General features: G+C 41.0%; 1 protein-coding gene across 1 annotated transcript; it reads left to right on the forward strand.

Annotated features, from left to right (window-relative positions):
- Positions 1-15,662: 15,662 nt before the first annotated feature.
- Positions 15,663-22,436, forward strand: MCEMP1 (mast cell expressed membrane protein 1). Its single transcript, XM_069108348.1, has 7 exons — positions 15,663-15,801; positions 16,748-16,855; positions 20,096-20,227; positions 20,694-20,744; positions 21,274-21,378; positions 21,631-21,705; positions 21,812-22,436. The coding sequence occupies exons 1-7, from the start codon at positions 15,723-15,725 to the stop codon at positions 21,838-21,840; spliced, it is 579 nt and encodes a 192-aa protein (XP_068964449.1). The 5' UTR covers positions 15,663-15,722; the 3' UTR covers positions 21,841-22,436.
- The last annotated feature ends 895 nt before the right edge of the window (positions 22,437-23,331 follow it).

The following is a 23,331-nucleotide window of genomic DNA, read 5'->3' on the forward strand; positions in this document are numbered from 1 at the left end:
CCAGGACATATGGATAAGGACAGACTAGGTAGCAGCAAGCGAAAAGAAAGGTCCTGGAAGATAGAGAGAATGAAGACAGAGGGAAGCAGCAAGATACAGTGGGAAGAGCACTGGGTCTGGAGTCAGAGGCTGGGTTCAAATACCAGCTCTCTCACATTCCCTTGTATGACCTTTGCAAAAGTCACTTCTCAGCTTTGCCCTCAGATTCTTCCTCTAAAATTAAGAGGCTGGACTAGGGGATCTCTGAAGTCCATTCCAGATCTATGGGATCTTATGATATTGGGGTAGGGTGATAGAAAGATAGTAATAAATATGAATTTTGGGGGGAGGGGGGTGGCCAAGGGACACTTGGGGAATGTATGGAGTGGACTTTGGTCATAGGCTTCGTATGGCTCTGTCATGGTACTGGATAATGCCACCAGTCCTACTCAGAGCTGCTTGACTCATTCCCCTTGTGTCCACTATGATGCTTGGTGGGGCATAGGGGTATACTTAGTGCTACTGTCTTACAAAAAGCTGCCCATACCAGGCTATTTGCTTTTTTAATGCCATCTATGGAAAAGTAGGTTGTGAATGAACTAATTCATTAAGCAGCTAGGGAAGGTTGTGTGTGTGTGTGTGTGTGTGTGTGTGTGTGTGTGTGTGTGTACACCTGGGGGTGGTGGTGGTGGTGACCCAGGCATCAGAGATTAGGCTGAGGTAGAAAACTCATATACTAATATGATAGCTCTTACTCAAGCACCAAACCAGTTGGTGGAATGAATTCTAGTCTTTGAGGAGACTGGACAGTTGTCAGGGCATCAGAGACTGGAGATTGGATCCCTGGGTCCCTAAAGGTGGTGGGGGTTAGATGCCTAGATTTCATCTTAACTCCAAAGTTTTTTCTAGTGATCTTGATATCCTCCCCACCACCACCTTGGTTGTCACTGAAACTATTCTGTTATTTTGGCTTCCCTGAACTCATTCAAGTCTCAGTTAAAGTCCTACCTTCTGCAAGAAGTTTTTCCCCAGTTCTCCTTAATTTTAGAACCTCCCCTCTGAAATGATCCCCAGTTTATTCTGTCTGTATCTTGTTTCTACATTAGATTTCCTGATTAGACAGTGATCTCCTTGAGAACAGGGACTGCTTGTTTTTCTTTCTTTGTATGCTTAGCACAGTGCCTGGCACATAGGAGGGGCTTAGTAAATGTATGTTGACTGACTACACTTTACCTACTGCCCATCCTTTTACTCCCTGGATAGCTCTTTGACCACTTCATGTGCAAATTTCTCATCCTACAGGTGCTAGGCTGGGGGCTTATCCTTGGGTCTTGTGTGCAGGAGGTCTGTGGGACAGAAGCCTGGGTCTTGGGAGGGGAACAGCTATTGAAGGACAGCACCCTAGGTAGGACCAGTCCTGCCCCTCTAGCCCAAATGACAGTCCAGTCTTGACATTGATGCTTGATACTTAAAACATAAAAATATGAGACACTGGGAAGGTGGTGTCAAGATGGCAGAGTGTAAGGTCATAGCTGCCAAACCTCCTCCCAAATTTCTTATACAAAACGACCACAGAAAATGCCAAACTGAATTCTGAGTGGGGAAGCCATGAGAAAGTCATAGCAAATATTTTTCCAGCTCAGGACACTTGAGGAAAACCAAGAAAGATGTCTTCAGACACTGGAGTGGGCTTTGGGGCAGTAGCAGTGAGAACAGCCAAGTGCCCAACGATGGTAAGGGAACTGACACCTGGTCAGAAAGAGATCCCAGGGGACCCCATAACAGCACTGGTTACAGTATCAGGTGCCATCAGACAGCTCTGTTACCCATTACTAAGTTCTAGGTCATAGTTCCAGGGTTGTTGAAGTCACAAGGGAGCAGGGGCCCTTCCTGTGCAAAGAGGATATCAGACCAAGAGGGTAGCAACCAGACCTCTCCTCAGATTATACCACATTGGAAACACCAAAAACTTATAGGTCCCCAGACTGAGCTATGAAAACAGAAAAAATACAAAAAACACAAAAGCTCAGGCTACTCATTCCCCTCCCCTGCAACTCCACCCCCAACTGAGGCGGGCAGAGCTCAACTCTAACATAAAGTCCAAAGTCAAGAAATAGACTGGAAGAATAAACAAACAACAAAAAGAACCTGACCAGAAAAAGTTGCTATGGTGACAGGGAAGTTCAAGGCACAAATTCAGAAGACAATGACTTGAAAACATCCATAATGAAGTCTTGAATTACACATAAGCCCAGTAAGAATTCCTAGGAGAAATAGATTTTTGAAAAACAGCAAAAAATATTTTAAAAAATCAAATACAAAGTGGTAGATGAAAAATTGGGGAAGGAAATGAGAGCTTTGCAAGAAAACTATTAACCCCAATTGCCCTCCAAAAAGCCAAAAAAAAAAAAAAGAAAAGAAAAAAAGAAAACTATTAAAAGAGAAGAGGCACAAAAATGCTGAAGAAAAAAAGAGGCATCAAAATCTTTTACAGTGGAGGGTGAAATGGTAGGATGGTGGTGGGCAGTGTTTGATACTTATTTTCATCAGAACTGGCTCAAACAGAGAATAACATACACTCACTTGGGTACAGAAATCTATCTTACCTTACAGGGAAGTAGAGGGGGAGGGATCAAGAAAAGGGAGGACTTGGGGTGGCCAGGTAGCACAGCCTGTAAGAGCACAGGCCCCAGAGTTGGGATAACCTGGGATCGAATCCTGGCTCAGATACTTAGCACCACACCCAGAAATAACTGGCTGTGTAACCTTGAGCAAGTTACTTAACCCCAATTGCTTAAAAAAATAATAATAATAATACTTTGGGGGTGGCCAGGTGGCTCAGTGAGTAAGAGCACCGGCTCCAGTGTCAGGATGACCTGGATCAAATCCGGGCTCAGATACTCAGCACCATACCCAGAAATAACTGGCCATGTAACCTTGAGCAAGTTACTTAACTCCGATTGCTTTAAAAAAAAAAAAGAAAAGGGAGGACTGATAGAAGGAAGGGCTAATTGGAGGAGGTGGTAGTCAGAAACAAAACACTTTTGAGGATGGACAGGGTGGAAAAGAGAGAAAGAGAAGGGTAAACAAGGGAGAAAAGAAGCAAGATGGAGGGAAATACACAGTAGTCATAACTGTGATTGTGAATGGTTTTAACTCTTATGTTTAACTTAAAACTTATGTTAACTTATGTTTAACATAAAACAGAAGCAAATAACAGAGTGGGTTAAAAACCAGAATCCTGCAATATGTTGTTTACAGGAAACACACTTGAAGCAGAGACACACACACACAAGAGTAAAGGCAAAAGGTTGGGGCAGAATCTATTATACTTAAGCTGAGGTAAAAAAAAAGCAGGGATAACAATTGACCTCAGACAAGCAAAAGCAAAAATAGAGCTAATTAAAACAGATAAGCAGGGAAACTGGTTGGTTGGGCGATCAGACCAATATAAGCAAGCTTGTAATGTTCTACCACAAGTGGGGCACAAACAGTTCATGTGAACATTTGGGGTGGATTCCCTAAATTTTCTCATCTTGTGTTTCTTTTGAGCTACTTCAATTCTGTTTTGCTCAAAGAGTACAACACCTTCTTTGCTGTGGATATGCCATGCTGAGTGATCCTGTCCCAGTGTCTCCCATGTTGCACAATCAATTCCAAAGTTCTTAAGAGAGACCTTGAGAGTGTCATTGTATTGCTTCTTCTGACAATCATGTGAATGCTTGCCTTGTGTGAATTATCCATAAAATAGTCTTTGTGGTAAGCATATGTTTTGCATTTGAACAATGTGATCGGCCCATTGGAGTTGTGCTCTCTGAAGTAGAATTTGAATGCTTGGCAGTTTAGTTTGAGAAAGGACTTCAGTGTCTGGTGCCTTATCCTGCCAGGTGATCTCCAGAATCTTCCTACTACAATTCAAATGGAAGCAATTCAGTTTCCTGGCTTGGCACTGGTGGACTGTCCAAGTTTTACAGGCATACGACAATGAGGTCAGCACAACAGCTCTGTAGACCTTCAGTTTGATAGTCTAATACCTCTTCTTTCCCACACTTTCCTTTGGGGCCTTCCAAATACTGAGCTAGCTCTGGCAATGTGTGTACCAATCTTATTATCAATGTGTACATCCCTGGAAAGTACATTACCAAAGTAAGTAAACTATCTGAAGCATTCAAAACTTCTCCATTTGCTGTAACTGATGGTTCCACGTATGGATAGTGTGATGCTGGCTGATGGACCACCTGTGTTTTCTTGATGTTAATTGTTAGACCAAAGTTAACAGTAGCTTCAGAGAAACGATCCATACTTTGTTGTATCTCAACTTCAGAGGTTGCATTGAGTGCACAATCATCTGTAAACAAAAAAAATCACACACCAACACTCCCTCCACTTTAGTCTTGGTTTGTAGCCCTTCCAAATTACTTAGTTTTCCACCGGTGTAGCAGCTGACCTTGATGCCATTTTGTCTTCATTGAAAGCATATGACAACATTGCTGAAAACATCATGCTAAAAAGGAATTCTACCAAATTCCTTTTACAACAAAAATATGGCACTGATATCTAAATCAGGAAGAGCAAAAAGAGAGAAAGAAAACTATAGACCAATTTTCTTAATAAATATTGATACAAAAAAAATTAAAATAAAACACTAGCAAGGAGAATACAGTAATATATCACAAAGATCATATACTTTGACCAGGGGGATTTATACCAGGAATACAGGTCTGGTTTAAAATTTTAAAAAGCTATCAGCATAATTGACCATATCAATAACAAAACCAAGAGAAATAATATGATTATCTCAATAGATGAAGAAAAAAAGCTTTTGACAAAATACAACACTCATTCTTATTAAAAACACTAGAAAATCCACCTCCAGAGAAAGAACTAATGGAACCTGAATACAGACTGAAGCATGCTATTTATTTTTTCATTTTTTGTAGCTTTTTCCTTTTGGTTTGTTTCTTCTTTTACAAAATTACTATGTAGAAATATGTTTTACATGATTGCACATATATAACTTATATCAAATTGCTTGGCATTTTAGGGAAGGGGGAGCAGAGGGAGCAAGGAAGAAAAATTTGGAACTCATATTTTTAAAAATGAATATTAAAAATTGTATTTACAGGTGATTGACAAAAGACAATATATTTTATACTACATATATGAAATATTATACATATGCTACATACACTAATGAAATCCTATTTAAAACAAAAACACTAGAAGGCATAGGGATAAATGGAACTTTCCTTAAAACAATAAGTAAAAACCTAGAAAAACTTAAGTGAACTGATGCAAAGTGAAGTGAGCAGAACCAGGAGTACATTGTTCACAGTAACAACAATATTATGTAACGATCAACTGTGAATGACCTAGCTATTCTCAGCAATACAGTAATCTGAAACAATTCCTAAAGACTCATGGTAAAAACTGCTATCCACCTCCAGAAAAAGAACCAATAGAGTCTGAGTTCAGATCAAAGTATACTTTTTAAAAACTTTATTTTTCTTGGTGTATTTTTTTTGGAGGGGGAGAAGAAAAATCTGTTTTCTTTTCCAATATGACTAATACTGAAACATGTTTTGCGTAAGTACACATGCATAACTTATATCAAATTGCTTGCTTTCTCAATGAGGGGGGAGGGAAAGAAAGGGGTGGGAGAGAATTTGCACATCAAATTTCTTTTCCTGAGGCAATCAGGGTTAAGCCACTTGTTCAGGATTACACAGCTAGTAGGTGTCAAGTATACGAGGCTGAATTTGAATTTGAACTCCTGACTTGGGGGCAGTGCTCTATTCACTGTACCACCTAACTGCCCTGGACCTCAAAATTTAAAAAAAGAATGCTAAAAATTGTTTTTACATGTAACTGAAAAAGTAAGAATATATATTAAATTAAAAAATACTGAAGAACTTAAGTCCTTAAAATTAGAATTCACCAAATGATAAAAGAGATATAAAAACCTCACTTAAGAAAACAGCTTCTCAAAAATTAGAATTGGACAAGCGGAAGCTAATGACTTCATGAGACATTAAGGAACTATAAAAAAAGTTTAGAGATTGAAAAGAAGAGAAGAAAATGTTAACTATCTCATAGGAAAAACAACTGACCTGGAAAATAGATCAAAGAGATACAATTTAAGAATTATTAACCTCACTGAAAGTCATAAACAAAAAAAGAGCCTTGACATCAGCTTTCAAGAAATTATAAAGGAAAACTGTCTAGATATTTTAGAACCAGGAGGCAAAGTAGAAACTGAAAAAATCCACCAGCTACTTCCTGGAAGAAAACCCCAAATGAAAACTCCCAGAAATATCATAGTCAAAATTCAGCAGCCCCAGGTGAAGGAGAATCCATTGCAAGCAGTCAGAAATAAATAATTCAAATATCATGGAGCAGCTGTCAGAATCACACAAGATATAGCAGCTATCATGATAAGTAACAGAACACATAGAATATGATCTTCTGAAAGGCAAAGTAACTAGAATTACAACCAAGAACAACCTACCCAGCAAGTCTGAATATAATCCTACAGGGTAAAAAAAAATGGATATTTAGTGAAATAGAGGACTTTCAAGAGTTCCTGATGAAAAGAGCATAGTGAATAGAAAATATGACATTCAAACACAAGAATGAACGCTAGTATAAAAAGGTAGACATGAATGAGAAGTCATACAAGACCAAACAGTGTTAAACTGTTTACATTTCTATATGCAAAGATGATACATGTAACCTCTAACAATTATATCATCCTTAAGATAGTTAGAAGTCTGCTTTGACAGAAGACATGGGTGTGAATCTATTATGTTGGGATTATCTCAAAAGAAGAATAGAAGAGTGAGAAAATGGAATATAATGGGAGAAGGGAGAAGGGAAAAGAATGGTTAAATTATCTCACATAAAAGAGGTGTGCAAAAAAGAGCTTATACAACGAAAAGGGGAATGGGGGTGGGGAATGGGCAATGCTTGTTCAAGGATTGAAGAATGCACACACACACAGTTGGGTATGGGAATTCATCTTATCTCTCAAGGAAGTAGGAGAGGAAGAGGCTAAGAGAAAGTGCTGGCATAAGAGGAAGGGTAGATTAACAGAGGCAGTGGTTAAGAGCCAAATAGATTATTGCGGAAGTGAGGGATTAAGAAAGAAAAGGATAAATATGAGAGAATAGGATGGAGGGAAGCACAGTTAGAAATTATAACTGTAAATGTAATTGAGATGAATTCACCCATAAAATTGAAGAGGATAGCAGAATACATTATCAAATAGAATCCAACAATATGTAGTTTACAAGAGAGACACTTGAAACAGAAAGGTACACACAGAGTTAAAATAAGGTACTGGAGCAGAATCTATTCTGCTTCATCTGAACTAAAAAAAGAAAGGACTAGTAATGATGATCTCAGACAAGGCAAAAGTAAAAATAGATTTAATTAAAAGAGATAGTCAGTGATACTATGCTGTGCCAAAAAGCACCATAGATTGTGAGTTTATATCAATATTGAACATATATGTGCCAAATGGTATAGCATTCAAATTCTTGAAGGAAACTTTAAATGAATTATAGGAAGATTACAGGACACTATACTAAGGAGGAACCCTCAATGTATTCCTCCCAGACCTAGATAAATCTAACCATAAAATAAATAAGAAAGAAGTTAAGGAGATGAATATAATTTTAGAAAAGACCCCAGGAAAATATCGAGTAGGAATAAAAAGGAGTACACAAATTTTTCAGCTTATGGTTGGTACCTTCACGAAAGAATTGAGCATGTATTAGAATGCAAAACCCTAACAAACAAATGCAGAAAGTAAAAATATTAAATGCACCTTTTTTTTGGACCACAATGCTACTCTACCTCTCCTAGTACCTATGGTGGCTGTTTGGACATAACAACTGGATAATATGCTCACTTACATGAGCCTAAGTAGAGGTCTCAATGTCCTAATAGCTACTTCTGTTTGTGTTTCTTTTCCTGTGCTTAAGTGAGCGCACACTGATCTTGAGATGGTCGTTTCCCACCTAGGAGATTCTGGGTCTCTTGGTCCCTGCTGAACTGCTGGAGGTGTTCCCTGAAGTTCCTATAGCACTTCCCAGAGGAGAATGACAAGATGAGCCTAAATCCTGACTTAATTTGCCAGAAGATACAGACTCTGAGGATTGCTCAGACAATGCACAGTAGGGTGAAGGCAAAATACCCATTCAACAGAATCATTAAATGTCTTATGGTGTCAAAATTCTTTAAAATAATTTTATTTTCATTTACAAATATTCTCTCCCCTTTCCATTGAGAAAGCAAGAAATACAATATCCATTGTACATAGGAAGTCAGGCAAAATGTAATTCCACATTAACCATGTTGCAAAAAACAACAAACAAGAAAAATATAGAAAAAAATATGCTTCAATCTACACTCAGAGTTCATCAGATTTCTTTCTGGAGGTGGAAAGTATATTTCCTCTTGAGTGCTTTTGAATTGTCATGGATCATTGTACTGATCACAGTTGTTAAATCTTTCACAGTTGATTATCATTAAAATATTGCTGCTACTGTGTACATTGTTCTCTTGGTTCTGCTTTTTGTATCAGATCATTTAAGACTTCTCAGGTTTTTCTGAAACCATTCCCTGCATCGTTCCTTACAGCACAATGGTATCCCATTATGATCACATACCATGAGTTGTTCTGGTATTTCCCAATTAACAGGCATCCACTCAGTTTTTAATCACAAAGAAGGCAAAAAACCCAAACCCCACAAAAGAAAAAACTAGCCCCTTCTCTCCATGGACCCACCAAAAGAGCTGCTATGAATATTTTTGAACATATGAGTTCCTTTCCCTTCCTCTTTAAAAAATCTTTTTGGGGTATAGAACTAGTAGTGGTATTGCTGAGTCAAAGGGTATACTCAATTTTATGATCCTTTAGGATCTTCAGAATGGTTGGATTAGTTTACTGCTCCACCAACAGTGTATTAATGTATCATTTTCCCACACCCCCTCCAGCAATTGTCATTTTCCTTTTCTGTTAGCTTTTATAGAAATGTTGACGATTTATGTGTTCATATTTCATAAGCTGCAATTTTGCTAACATTGTTAATTGTTTCATCTAATTCTTTTAGTTGACTCTCTAAGGTTCTCTAAGTATACTATCATATCATCTGCAAAAAAATGATTGTTTGTTTTCTTTTGCCTATTCTTATTCCTTCCATGTCTTTTTCTCATTTATATAGCTATAGCTAGCATTTCTAGTACAATATTCACCATAAAACAATAAAAATTACATTAATAAAAGACCTTTGAAGCATAGAATAAAAATTATTGGAAACCAAATAATCTAATCCTTAAGAATGAGAGGGTCAAAGAATGAAACAATCAATAATTTCATTAAAAGCAATGAAAACCATGAGACAATATATATCAAAATTTATGGGATGTAGCCAAAGCAGTACTCAGGAGAAAATCTATATCACTAACCACATCAATAAAAGAGAGAAAGAGCAGATCAACAAATTAGATATGCAACAACAACAAAAAAAAATACCTAAATTCTGGTGGGTGACATGTTTTGGTTCAGCATTAAAGGACCTGGGGCTTTGGGATGGTGAAGCAACTTCTTTACTGGCCATTGAACCAGGAAGAGTTGCCCCACAGTAGATTTTAAAGGGATAGATAGACCCTTGTTCTTTCCTTGTTCTCTCTTGAAAATATGACATGGAACTCTTTGTCTAAGACTGTCCATGAGAGGGGGTGGTAGGGTGTCATGGACGCCTTGCCACTTCTCTTGGCTCATCTTTTTCACTTTTACTTGTAAGGTCAATCTTACCCCTTCTCAGCATAGCTCTAAAGAATTAACTTTCTTACTCCAAATATGATTTAAATGTACTTTGTTGCTGTTTAATTTTTTTTCTTTTCATCATCAACAAAAACTGACATTTCTATATATAAAGAACAAAAACAAGACTGTTTATGAAGCCATGGATTTCTTACATACAGCTTTGGTTTTAATGAATATATTAGACTTGACCCCATAATAACAATAACACATTGCCTTGCTTGTCTGTATCTTCTTATGAAGTTCATTCTGCCTTTTTTTTTAGTAGTTTTTTATGTCATTGATACTTTTTTCTTTTCTTTTTTTGACATCATAATCACTAATCACCTGCTGCTCTCGTACAACTCTGTCATACTCTCCAAATAAATACCCTCTCTTCTAACAAATATCCAAGCAAGACAAATTCACCCATGGACCCTGCCCACCTTGCTCCTCCTTGCCTTGTCCTCTATTCATGGAATGCTTCTCTACCTCACTTCCGCCTCTTAGGATTTCTATCTTCTTTCAGGGCTCAATTCCAAGAACCTTTCTCTGCATGAGGCTTTTTCCAGCCTGCCCAGCTGCTAAGCAGGGGTGGGGAACCCGATCTCAAGATCACATGTGGCCCTCTAGGTCCTCAAGTGTGACCCTTTGACTGAACCCAAACTTCACAAAACAAATCCCCTTAATGAAAGCATTTGTTCTGTAAAACTTGGACTCAGTCAAAAGGCCATACCTGAGGACCTAGAAGGCCACATATGGCTTCGAGACTGCAGGTCCTCCGCTGTTGTTAGAGCCTTCCCCTGTGAGGTTACCCTCTACGTATTTTGTATGTATCTATTTGCTTATTTAACAAGAATAAAGGTCTTGCCTCCCTCATGTAAGGCAATTAAGCTTGCTCCTAGCTTCCAATAGATACGTTTTTTTATTTAAAATTTTTTAATGAAAAAAATCTATTTTCTCTCCCTCCTTACCCTGCCCACCTCCCATACTGGAAAGAAAAAAAAAACCCTTACAATAAATGTGCACTGTCAGGCAAAAAAGAATTCTTACATTGGCCACGTCCAAAACGGGGTATATCTCATTCTGCACTGAGTTCATCACCTTTTTGTTAGGAAGTGGGTTAACATGCTTCTTCATCAGTCCTCTGGAACTGCAGTGGGTCAGCCAGGTAAGGGACAGAGTGTTGGACCTGCAGTCAGGAAGATATGAATTCAATCCCATCTTAGAAACTTACTAGCTGTGTGACCCTGGGTAAATCACTTAACTTTTGCCTGCCTCAGCTTCCTCGCCTATAAAAGTGGGATAATAATAGTATCTATCTCCCAGGGTTATTGTGAGGATAAAATGAGATGATATTTTTAGAATTTTTGCAAATCTTTAAGGGCTATATGAATACTAGCTCTTTTTATTGATCAGTGTTTTTTTTTTTTTTGCTGTTTGGAGGGGGAAAAAGGTGGGGAAATTGGGGTTAAGTGACTTGTCCAAGGTCACACGGCTAGTTTTTTTTTGTGTGTTAAGTATCGGAGACCGAATTTGAACTCAGGTTCTCCTGACTCCAGGATTGGTGCTCTATTCATTGTACCACCTAGTTACCCCTCAGTGTTCTTAATTCTTCCAAAGTTGTTTGTTTTCACAATGTTGTTATTGTCTGCTAACTTGTCCTCTTGGTTCCTGTAGGTAAATTGCACAGGAATTCGTCTCTTTGGGAAATAGGTTAAATAATTCCATAGGAGATTATGCTATAAAATGCTGACAATAGGTACAAGGGCTGAGTAAGAGAGACTCATTCTGGAGAGATCTTTGCCTATCGGTGAGCTACTACTGAATGGGATAAGGAAGTAGAGAGGAGCAGAGTACACGTTCTTACCAAAATGTTCATTGGATTTTCCCCTTTTCTGTCTGAGCAGCCACCAAAATATTTCTATTCTAGGAGATAATGGCTCATTTTGGATTAGAAGTCTCTTTCTCTGTTCACAGTTATCACCTGAAGCTGGAATATTGTAGAACAACCGCATTGGGTTTGTGAATTACACCCCAGGATGGACATTAATGAGCACTTTACTACTCTCTGCTCTCTTCCTCAGGCTTGGTGTGGGATGTGTACTCTGCTTTTGTTTTTTCCTCTGCACTCTCCCTCCCTCCCATTTGCCATCACCACAGACAACATCGACCATACAACCAGGATTACTAGATGCTAGTTTCTTCATTTAATGATGGGAATAAATGGCATGAAGGAAATGAACATAGGAGCAGTGGGTCTGTGGGCATTCACAGGCAACTGCAGAAGAAAACTCTCTCCCAAAGAGAGAAAGGGTAGTTGCTTTCTTTTCTACCTAGAGTCTCAATGAGAACTCACTGGTTCCAATGAGCTCAGCATGAACTTCATGATTAATGGTGGCAGTAGCAGCAGCAGCCATACCACTTTTCACAGTCTTTACATGGAAACTCAGGGAAACACAGATCAGGGTCAGCTAAGTGTTCCATTGAAGAAGGAGATGGAGGACAAGATGGAGGACAGAAAGCCAAACTCTTCACTGACTGACCCTATTCTTCTCCTTTCTTTCTCCCAGGATTCTCTGTGAGCTTTCCCACATAATCCATTCCTATAATGTCAATAGCTAATGGAAAGCAAACTCATTTCCGTTGGCATTCTGATGTAGGTTGACTTTAATATGTTGTTGTGCCATTAGAGTGTAAGCTCTTTGATGGCAGGGATTGTGTTTTTGCCTTTTTTTTTTTTTTTTTGCATCCGTAGTTCTTAGCATAGTGCCTGGCACTTAGCACAGTACCTCTCACATAGTAAGCTCTTACCAAATGCTCAGTTGTTTGACTGACTGAAATGCGTCTCATTGTACTTCACTTTCAGCTGAGAGGTAAGAGGCATGTTTCATCATCAGTATTTTAGAATCATGATTGGCCATTTCATTAACCAGAGTTCTTAGCTTTTCACAATTGTTTTCCTTTACATAATTGTTGTCATTGTATAAATTGTTTTCTTGGTTCTGTAAACAGTTGTTTTTCAGCGTACCCAACTCTTTTTAAACTCTATTTTGGGGTTTTCTTGGCAAAGATACTGGAGTTCTTTGTAATTTCCTTCTCCAATTCTTTTACGGATGGGAAAACTGAGGGAGACAGCGTTAAATGACCTGCCCAGGGTCCCACAGCTAGTAAGTGTCTGAAGCCAGATTTGAACTCATGAAGATATCTTTCTGATTCCAACCTCCATTCCTCCATTCACTGTGCCACCTAGCTGCCCAAATAGTTATTAAACACGTACTATGTACCAGGAACTGTGCTAAGTGCTTGGGGTGCAAAGAAAGGCAAAAATCCCAAACCCCACAAACCAAAAAAACAGTTCCTGCTCTCAAGGGATCCACAGTCTCGTGTAGTTTAATGTAGAAGATAAGTGTAAGTAACTATGTACAAACAAGATATAGTCAGGATAAACTGGAGATAATCACCAGAGAGAGGCCTTAGTATCAAGGTGGATTGGGAAAGACTTCTTGTAGAAGATAGGATCTTAGCTGGGACTTGAAGGAATCCAAGGAAACCAGAGACAGAAATGAGGAAGGAGAGCATTTCTGGTATGGGGGAACAGGCAGTGCAAATGCATAGAGCTTTGAGATGCGTCTTGTGTGAGGAAGGAAGGGACCCAGTGTCACTGGATCAAAGCGTAAGTGAAGGGGGAGAAGGTACAAGAAGGTTGGAAAGGGAAGAAGAGGTCAGGTTGTAGAGGTTTTAAAAGTCAAACAGAGAATTTTATATTTGATCCAGAAGGCGATAGGGAGACACTGGTATTTATTGAATAGCGAGATCAAATGGTCAGTCACGTGATGGAGAGAGATCACTTTGGCAACTGAATGGAGGACAAATTGGAGTTGGGAGAGACTTAAGGCAAGGAGAACAACCAGCAGGCTATTGCAATAATTCGGGTGTTGGGTGAAGGAGATCTAAGGGTGGTGACAGTGTCAGAGGAGAGAAGAAGGGAATATTTGAGAGATATTAGAGAGGGAGAGGTTGAAGGTAAGTGAAAGAGTGGGGATTGGGGAGGCTAAGTGGCACAGTGAATAGAGCACTGGCCCTGAAGTCAGGAGGACCTGAATTCAAATGTGGCCTCAGACACTTAGCACTTAGTAGCCCTGTGACCTTGGGCAAGTCACTTAACCCCAAATTGCCCTGCTTTTCCCCCTCCAAAAAAAAAGCAAGAAAAAAAGAGTGAGGAATCTAGTGAAAGATCTAGGGGGCAAAGAGTTGTAAATCAGGTTTCAGAATAGGATTACTTTTGCACAGAGTGGTTGGCCTTGGCAAGGAAAAGGAATGCTTCAGTGTGTGAGATAAGGCTGAAGGAGGAGATAGTGGGAGAAGGTATCTGGCTGATATGAAATGAGGAGCAGGGAGAAGAGGGAACTCTTATTAAGCACAGTTCTCAACTGAGAGGGTTGGGGGAGGAGAGTCATAGGAGACTTAAGGAATGATGAAAAGTTTTGTAAAGGCTGCTGTGGTGAGTAGGGTAATGAGTCAATTAGGAAATTGTAAAAGGATTGTTGCATTGAGGGCCCAGTTGAGATTATGTCTTAATTGAGATTATGTAACATATATTTGTGGGGTATCTAGGTGGCACAGTAGATAGAGAGCTGGGTCAGAAAGACTCAGTTTCCTGAGTTAAAATCTGGTCTCATACCCTTACTGGCTGTGTGACCCTGGACAAGTCACTTCACTCTGTTTGCCTCAGTTTCCTCATCTGTAAAATGAGCTGGAGAAGGAAATGGCAAACCTCTCCAGTATCTCTGCCAAGAAAATCCCAAATGGGCTCAGGAAGAGCATGACTCTTCATGATCCCATTTGGGACTGAACAATAACAATTAGCATACGTTTGTAGTAGATCCAGTCCCTATAATTCTGTGGTTTTCTCCAGCTTCATGGAGCAGCACATGAGTAGGAGTAAAGGCGATAGAGAGTGGGAATAATCCAGGGTTGAGGCTTCTCAGATCTTCAATAGGGTAAGGGAGCAAGGCACTTGAGAGAAGACAGAGTTGAGCTGAACTGGTTCTACAAGGGGTCAAGGTAGGGAAGGGAAAAGAGAATAACTAGTGTAGTTGGAAATAGCGGTAGGAAGGTGACCAGGATGGTGATGGGCCTGGAGACCATGCTCTCTGTGGATTGCTTGAATGGATTGTGGGTGTATAGTTAGGAGAAGAAAAGATTTAGGGGCATATCGTGGTTGCCTTCAAGTATTTGAAGGACTTTGTGTTTGCAGGACCTTGAACTAGTTTCTTTCCTTCTGTGGGACTCAGTTTTCTCATCTGTGAAATGAGAGGGTTGAACTCTCAGACAGCTTCTAAGGTACCTTCTAGTTCTATATTACATGACCACGTCGGCCTGTAGGATTTATTCTGCTTGGCTCCGGGGGCAGAACCATGAGCAATGACAGAAAGTTGTAGGAGGTAGATGAATAACCTTCTAGCTTTCTTTTTTCTTTTTGGAGGGGGAGAGCAGGGTAATTGGGGTTAAGTGACTTGCCCAAGGTCACAGGCTAGTTTTGTGTTAAGTGTCTGAGGCTGGATTTGAACTCAGGTCCTCCTGACTCCAGGGCTAGTGCTCTATTCACTGTGCCACCTAGCTGCCCAACCTTCTAGCTCTTAAATCCATCCCAAAGTGCTTTGAAAATAAGTGAGTTCCCCAACCCTCTCATTAGAGTCCGAAGAGTCAGCTGTCAGGGACACTGTGGAAGGTCTCCTGTTCAGGTAGAGAAGTTCTGGAGGCTTCTTTTTGGCCCTGAGAGTCTAGGCTCTTCTTTCTTCTTCTCCTCTTTAGGAGACATCCTGAAAGATTGCTCCATCCAGCTTCTGACACCATCTCCTGTGACTGTGTGGGTGGGGAGAGGTCAGAGAGTGAATAGGACAGACAGGGAAGATCAGTTGATGCCAGGACCATGGAAGGGGCAGAGGATATTTATGTAAATCGAGGGTTGACCCCCAAGAAGAAGGTCAAGAAGAAAGAGGCCACAGCAGGTAGCACCAGTGGTCAAAAGTGGTGGTGGTGGTGGTGGTGATGGTGGTGGTAGTGGTGGTAAGGACTGGGGAAGTCTCCTTGGAGGATGTGACTTCAAAGGGGCAGGGAAGGGCGAAACTGAGGCTGGCCCCTTGCCATGCTTGAGGATGTATCTGTCTGTTTCTACCTTCTTCATACACCTCTATTGGTTACATGCAGGTACCCAGAGATCTTTCCTTTAGCCTGCTCTAATCTAAGCCTCTGGTTCATTTCTTCCAGAGTCTAGGAGTAAGATGGGCTTCAGGATGCCAGAGAGAAAGCATTTTAGGTAGGAGAGATTTGAGGCTTGGTGGGGAGCAAAAGAGAGGGGAGGGTTCTGGAAATTATGATGCCTATGTTCCTTTCAAAAAATTGTATTATGAACTTAAGAAACACAAAATAAAAAGAACATTTCCATATACAAAGTAGAACAGCAAAAAGAGGATTGTTCACGAAACCCCAAACTCCTATTATGTACTATTTGCCTTTAGGTATATAATGAAGTCAATATGTAGCTTTCAAAGCTGTCCTGCTTGTCTGTGTCTTCTTCTGGTTTTCCTTCTGTTCTCTCCTGTGAATTTAAAAAATGCTTCAATGAACCTCTTTTCCTTTTCCTTTTTGATGACTCTGTTGCTGGTCCCTCCCCCCTCCAATTCCCCTTTAAAAAAGAAAAAGAAAACCAAACCCTCATAACAAATATACAGAATCAGGCAAACCAAATTCGTTTGTTGGTTGTGTCTGAGAATGTTTTCTGTTCCATATCATGAATTCATCACTTCTGGGTCAGGCAGCATGCTTCACTAGTGAAGCTTCCTAATCTTGGTGGGATGCCCAGGTTCTTCAAGTGGATGACAAATGGGGCCTGATGCTGAGGAACAGGATGTCTTTGTTCTTTGAACCTCTGAAGTCCTTGTCTGGTCCCTCCAGGTGCCCAAAGATTTAGAGAGGAAGATGAACCTGACTATGAGAACATCTCTAGGACCACAAGGAACCAGAATGGTGTTGTGGAGCAACAATCAATGTCCGTCCAGTGGGGTAAGGACTGTTCCTCGCCCCTTGTCTCACCCCCCCCCCCAACTCTGCTGGTCTCCAACTCAGGCTCAGCTAAGGAGAGATGGCTCATCACGGGAGGGGCGACACTGGTTAGGGTTGTAGGCAAAAATAGAATGGCCCCTGCCCTCAGGGAGCTTATATTCTATTGGAGGGGAGGAAAACATAGATATAGACTTCCTATATGTTTTGTATGTATGTGTATGTGTACATGCTGTTTCCCCAGTAGAATGTAAGATCCTTGAGGTCAGAATAGTTTGTTTTTGCTTTGTATCCCCAGGACCAAGCTCAGGTCCTAGAATATAGTAAGTAGTTGCTCAATAGAAACATTTAAAGAATGAAAACAGTACAAAAATAATTTCAGAGAGCGAGGGTACTAGCAGCTGGGGTGGGGGTGGGGTCAGGAAAGGTCTGGTGTGGGAGGAGGTGGCATTTGAGCTGAGCTTGGAACGGAAGCTAGGAATTCTGAGAGGTAGAAGTAAGGAGGGGAGGGTATTCCTGGCATAGGCAACAGCCTTTGCAAAGGCACGGACACTGGAGGGGGAACGTCCTGGACAGACAGCAAGTTGGAGCGAGATTATAAAGGGAGCTTAAATCTAAGACAGAGGAGTTTTGATTTGGTCTTGGAGGTACTAGAGAATCTTGGAGTTTTTGAGCAGGGCAGGGGTGGGGGGAGACATAATCAAATCTGTGCTTTAGGAAAAACCACGTAGATAGCTGTGTAGGTGATGGAATAGAGTAGGGAAAGATGTGAGTCAGGGAAAAGAAACTAGGAGGCTATTGATATAGCCCGGGGAAAGGTGATAAGACCTGAACTAAAGTGGTAGATGGGTAAGCAGAGAGGAAGAATGTGGGAGATGTGAAACTATAATGGATAAGACCTAGGAAGATTTGATTTCAAATCCTGCCTGAGACACTTGTTAGCTCTGACTCTTGGCAAGTTACTTAGCCTTTTAAGCCTCAGTTTTCTCATCTGGAAAAGGAGGGGATGCACTCTATGATTTGGTGATGCTGTGAGGGAGGGAGATGGAAGGGTTGAGGATGGCTGAGCTTTCAAACCTAGGGGACTAGAAGAAGGGTAGTGTCCAACAGAAATAGGGGTACTAGCATGAGGACTGGGTTGAGAGGGAAACATAGGTAATGCTTTGGACACACAACTACCCATTATGAAAGAGATCCTGTGCAGGGTACAGAGCAGTCCAAAAACACATTGTCTTCCTTTAACATAAAAATAGTTGGTAGGGAAATGAAATCAGTGCGAAGGGAGGGAGAAGTCAAGGAAGATTTTCTGGAGGGGGCATTGGAATTGGAATCTAAAGGCTGGCCAGGAATGTGAGAGGGGGAGGATGAATATGGACAGTGGGAACAAGGGCAGAAAGGTCAAAGCCGGTGAGGGGAGAGGGGCTGTGTTCAAGGGAGCAGAAAATGGTCCATTTTAGCTAAGGCACAAAGTACACAGAAGGGATTAGTACTACACTAATTTCTTCATTCGTGGATTCAGTAAACATGGACCAAATACCCAATTCTCAGTTTGGGGAGTTACAACACAGATAGCTTGCAGGAAGGCTAGCACCTCTGGGATTGATGGAGAGGTCCAGGAAAAGAGCTGTGGGGAAACTGAGGAGGGAGAGAACCTTTTCTTTTTTTTTTTTGAGGGGGGAGGCAAGGCAATTGGAGTTAAGTGACTTGCCCAAGGTCACACAGCTAGTTAAGTGTCAAGTGTCTGAGGTCGGATTTGAATTCAGGTCCTCCTGACTTCAGGGCTAATGCTCTATTCACTGTGCCACCTAGCTGCCTCAGGGAGAGATCCTTTTCAGCTGGGGTTGGGAGTGTCAGGGTGAGGCTTCCAGGAGGAGATTACTCCTGAGTTGAGGATGTTTACAGGTTAGAGAATTGGTAAGAATCCAACAGATGAAGAGAGAAGAGAAGACCATTCTGGGTGCAGGGACTAGTATGATGAAAGGCAAACAGTGTGGATGGTTTGGTAAACTGAGTAAACCAAGTTTGTTAGTGTGTAGAGTCCATGCGTGAAACTATTATGAGATTCACTCATTGATTCAATGAATGTTTATTAAGTGTGCAACATATCATTCTGTGACAACTCTCCCAACTCCTATTTCTACCTACTAGCTCGGTCTTGTTATATCCCCTCAGGGCTCTTAGGGTTTACCCTGAGGGGATGATGATGTATTTTTCTAGTTCACAGCTTCCATTAAGTGTTTTCTGACATGATTATCAATGTCAATCAGGTGTATTTGGCTTTTAGAAAGGGATATTTTACTATGCACATATAGTTTGGTACAAATCTTTCACTCAAAGGCTGTGACAGACTTTTCCACATGTACATACAGAGTTAAGGGGAAAGTGGGCTCAAACTTAGAGGGCATATTTAGTCAATAAACATTTATTAAACACCTACTATATGCTAGGACTCTGCTAATCACTGGTGATACAAATATGAAAAAAGAAAGTCCCTGACATCAAGGAGCTTACTTAACAAGGGATAGAGAACTCACAGCTTCATAAGATCATATTAAGAAAGTTTCCCACAAGTATGGAGTACTGATAAATAGAAGCATGTAGAGAATAATTATATATACACACATGTAACATATATGTATGTGAATATATATCACACACAAACATTATATATATGTATATACCTCTTTGTGTCTAATGGTAGCCATCTCTAGGGCAGGGTGGAGGGAGAAGAAAAAAATAAATTTACATGATAATTTTGTTGTATATTTGAAAGGAATAGCATGTTGTACATAGTAGATTTGTAGTTTCGTGTGCAATCATCTTTTTCTTGTTATGGAAATTCTTGTTTTATTCCATAAATTAAAAATAAAACTTAATAATATTTTTAAAAGTATGGTGTGCCTTTCCTGCTGGCTTCTTTGTAAAGCCTTGAAGCTGCTTTCCTCACATCATCCAGTGGGTTCTTGGCTCCAGTTAGGGAGGTCTAGGTGGTTACAGGGAGGACCTTCCTCCTCAGAATTTCACAAGACCCTCCTTCAGGCATGAATGACAGGAGAGGGTAGGGAGGGGCCCAAGTCTGGGCTTGAGAAGGAGGCTTCCTTTCCTCTTCTCCGTCCCCTCCCATCTTCCCAAGCAGTTCTTACTCAGGGCTTAGGCTGGAATGTTCTCTCCTGGCCTGTTGTACATTTGTTGGCAAATGTGGTTGGGTCCAGGGGTTACTCAGCTAGGTCTTTCTCATCTCAGCCCCTGCTGCTTCAGCTCCAAGCAATTCCTCTGGACTCTCCTCAGCGCACAAATCTGTCATGAGTCTTTACATCCTCCTGGCCCTGAGTTTCCTGCTGTGTATTATCCTGTTGTCTCTGGTGGTGGTGAAAAGTGAGTGTGAGGTGGGGGAGGGAGTGGTAAAGGGGAAAGTGGAGAGGGGAGGGGCATGGCCCCACCCCCATACCTGCCTGGGTACCTGGGCCTAGGATCCTCTCCTTTTCATCATTTCCTCCAGCCCAGACCCCCCTACTATCCTATCCAGACCTCACACTACACTTACCTGATACTATCTCATACCTTCTCCCAAGCCCTGACCACTGCCCCCAGGGTAAGCCTCAGTTCTTATCCTGCCTTTTTCTTTCTGACTTTCCTTCTTTCTGTCTCTTTCTTACTTTCTTCCCAATCCTTTTTCACTTTCTTTCTATTTCTTTTTCTCTCTCCTCCTTATGCTTTGATGTTTCTATCCCCATTTCTCCATTTCTATTTTCCTAGCACACTCCCCTTACTTCTTCATCTCTTCCCCTGACCAGCTCCAGGCTAAATCCCAGGCTTACCCTCTCCTTTCTTTTCTCCCCAGGCTCTGATTTTTCTGGGGAGCTGCTGAGTGTGAAGAGAGAACTGTTGAATGGTAAGATCGAGGAATTGTTTGTGTGTGTGTGGGGGGAGTTTTGAGTCTAGGAGAGGCACAGGGGAGCTGTGGGAAAAAGTCAGCCCTGAGCAGGGGGCCAGGATCCAACCTCTGGGCACCTGGGAAAGAGGGGGGAAGGGTCAATGCAACACCTCCCTCTTCTCCCTCTTGGACTTCCTTTTTTCTAAAAAAATTTTCTCTCTGTCTCACTTCCTCTGTATTTCTGCCTTTCCTTTATATTTTCTCTCTCTCTTCTTCTCTCTCTTATTTCCCATAATAATGCTAACATTGATATGAAACATGATTTGCAAAATATTTTACATTGAGTTTCTCATTTGATATCTATGTATTTCCCATTTATTCATCTGTGTATATGTTGCCTTCTCCCAGCTAGAATATAAGCCTCCTGAGGGTAAGGATCATCTGTTTTGGTCTTTATACCCTCCTTGGCTAGCACAGTATCTACCACTTAGTATGGAGTTGAAAAATACTTGTTGAATGAATGAATGTCTCTTTTTGGATCTCTTAGTCTCTAGCATCCTCCATAAGGAACAGCATAATGTGGAGCGACTAGAGACTATGATCAGTCAAATAAATGAGACCTGTGATAAGTTGGTGAAAAAAATTGAAAAAGGTACTTCCTATTCCTCAGTACCAGTGCTGGGTGGGGCGAAGGTGGGGGAGGGGTAGGGGAGTGGGGCTGCCCATTTTTGATGAGGGGAGAGAAAAGGGGCCCCAGAGGTTAGGGGGAAAGGAGGGTCTTGGCTCAGGGAATGGGTTTCTGGCAGAGACATCTCTGGGAGAGCTATCTCTCTGGGAGAGCTATCTCTGAAGGGCTTTAACTGGCTCTAGGGTCTTCTCTCCATCATTTTCTTCTTTTTCACAGACCTGAGAAGCAACAGAGTGATGTTGAATTCTTTGAATACTCGAGTGCAAAACCTGGAGAAGACTCAAAACTCAGGTTAAGTGGGCAGAAATCCCTTATGCAGTGGGGAAAGGTGTAGGAGATAGTTCCCAAGGGCATATAATGGAGATCCTTTCTGATCTTGTGTCTTCTTCCCTTCCAGGACCAAGTCCCACCCATTCAACCGGCTAAAGATCAGCCTTTCATCTGGAAGACTGGGCCTGCCCTGGAGCTTGGGGAGGCCAGATCTCTCTGGCCTCACTTTCCCTCCTGTGATCTGGGTGTGTTTGGGTACTTTTGAACAGTCTATAACATGCTTTAAGATTCTCAAAGGAAAAGAGAAAAATCAGACTCTGGACATCACTCCCTCTCTTGTTAGTGTGTGCTCTCCCAAGTTTACTTGGTGTGTATAATTATATTGGGTTTGTCTATGTGTGTCTTTCTGAGTCTGAGGCTTTACAAGTAGGGATGAGTGTGTAGGAGAGGGTAGTGGCCACCTCAAGGTGTAAGGTGATGCTGGTTGGTCCAGAAGTCTCCTTGATACTAATGTACTTGCCTCTTAGGTAGGCAGTGGATGAAGACAGATGCCAAGGGGTTTCCTCGTAGCTCAATGGGGCTCTTGCTTCCAAGTGACAACTCAGATTTTAAAACTTTCTTTAAATTTTTTTGTTTCTACATTTTGATTTTATATCATCTTCACTTCCCAATAATATTTCCCAAATGCCCAAACTTGGCTTAGATGTCTATGTTCATCTTACATTTTAAAATGTAAAATCATTATCATACAATCTTTTCTTTTTGGTCTGGACCTTTAATTTCATTGGTGGAGGGAATTCTTCTGTGAGGAAATTGGAAAAAATGGACAGTACACACATTACAGTTTCTAGGCCATTTTCTAACTATAGTCAGTTAGGATATAGTTAGTTATATGACACAGAAGACAATGTAGAGCCTGCAAGGTATAACCATTGAGGAATTCTGAAGGAGACTATGTTTAAATGATGTCATTGAGAAGAGAAGATGGCCTGGTCCTGCAGCAAGGGCAGAGAGGACAGATGGAGGGCCGAAGTGCTCAGTGGGTACCTTCCTCGAAGGCCTTCAGAATGTTGGGTGAACCGATGAAGGGAGGAAGAGGGAATAAGCATTTATTGAGCACCTATGGTATTCTAGGCACTGTACTAAGTGCTTTACACTTGAGGTAGGTGCTATTATGATTATTTTACAGCTGGGGAACCTGAGGCAGATAGTGGTTAAGAGACTTACAGCTAGTAAGTGTCAGAGGTTGGATCTGAACTCAAATCTTCCTGACTTCAGGCTCAACATGCTGTCCACTGTACCAACTAGCTAGTTGCCTTATCTAAACTATAATAACTGAAGTCAATTATTACTGTGGAATTTTGTCTGTTCCTGAGAAAAACATCAGGTGGCATAGGGCATGGACCTCTGGATGTGAGGTCAGAAAGATCCAAGTTCAAATCCTGCCTCATACACTTATCAGCTTAGAGAGAAAGGTCTAAAAACAGGCAAAATTTCCTAAGGGTGTTGGAAATCTCACACAGGTCAATTTGTAGTTATGATCTATATCAGTAACAATCATAGCTAGCATTCATATTGTGCTTTAAGGTCTGCCAAGCACTTCAAATATATTATCACTTTTGGTTCTCACTATAGCCCTGGAAGCTA

Source organism: Petaurus breviceps, unplaced genomic scaffold (genome assembly GCF_028583685.1).
Source record: "Petaurus breviceps papuanus isolate PSGF00001 unplaced genomic scaffold, PetGlider_PUasm1.0 103, whole genome shotgun sequence".
Lineage (NCBI taxonomy): Eukaryota > Metazoa > Chordata > Mammalia > Diprotodontia > Petauridae > Petaurus > Petaurus breviceps.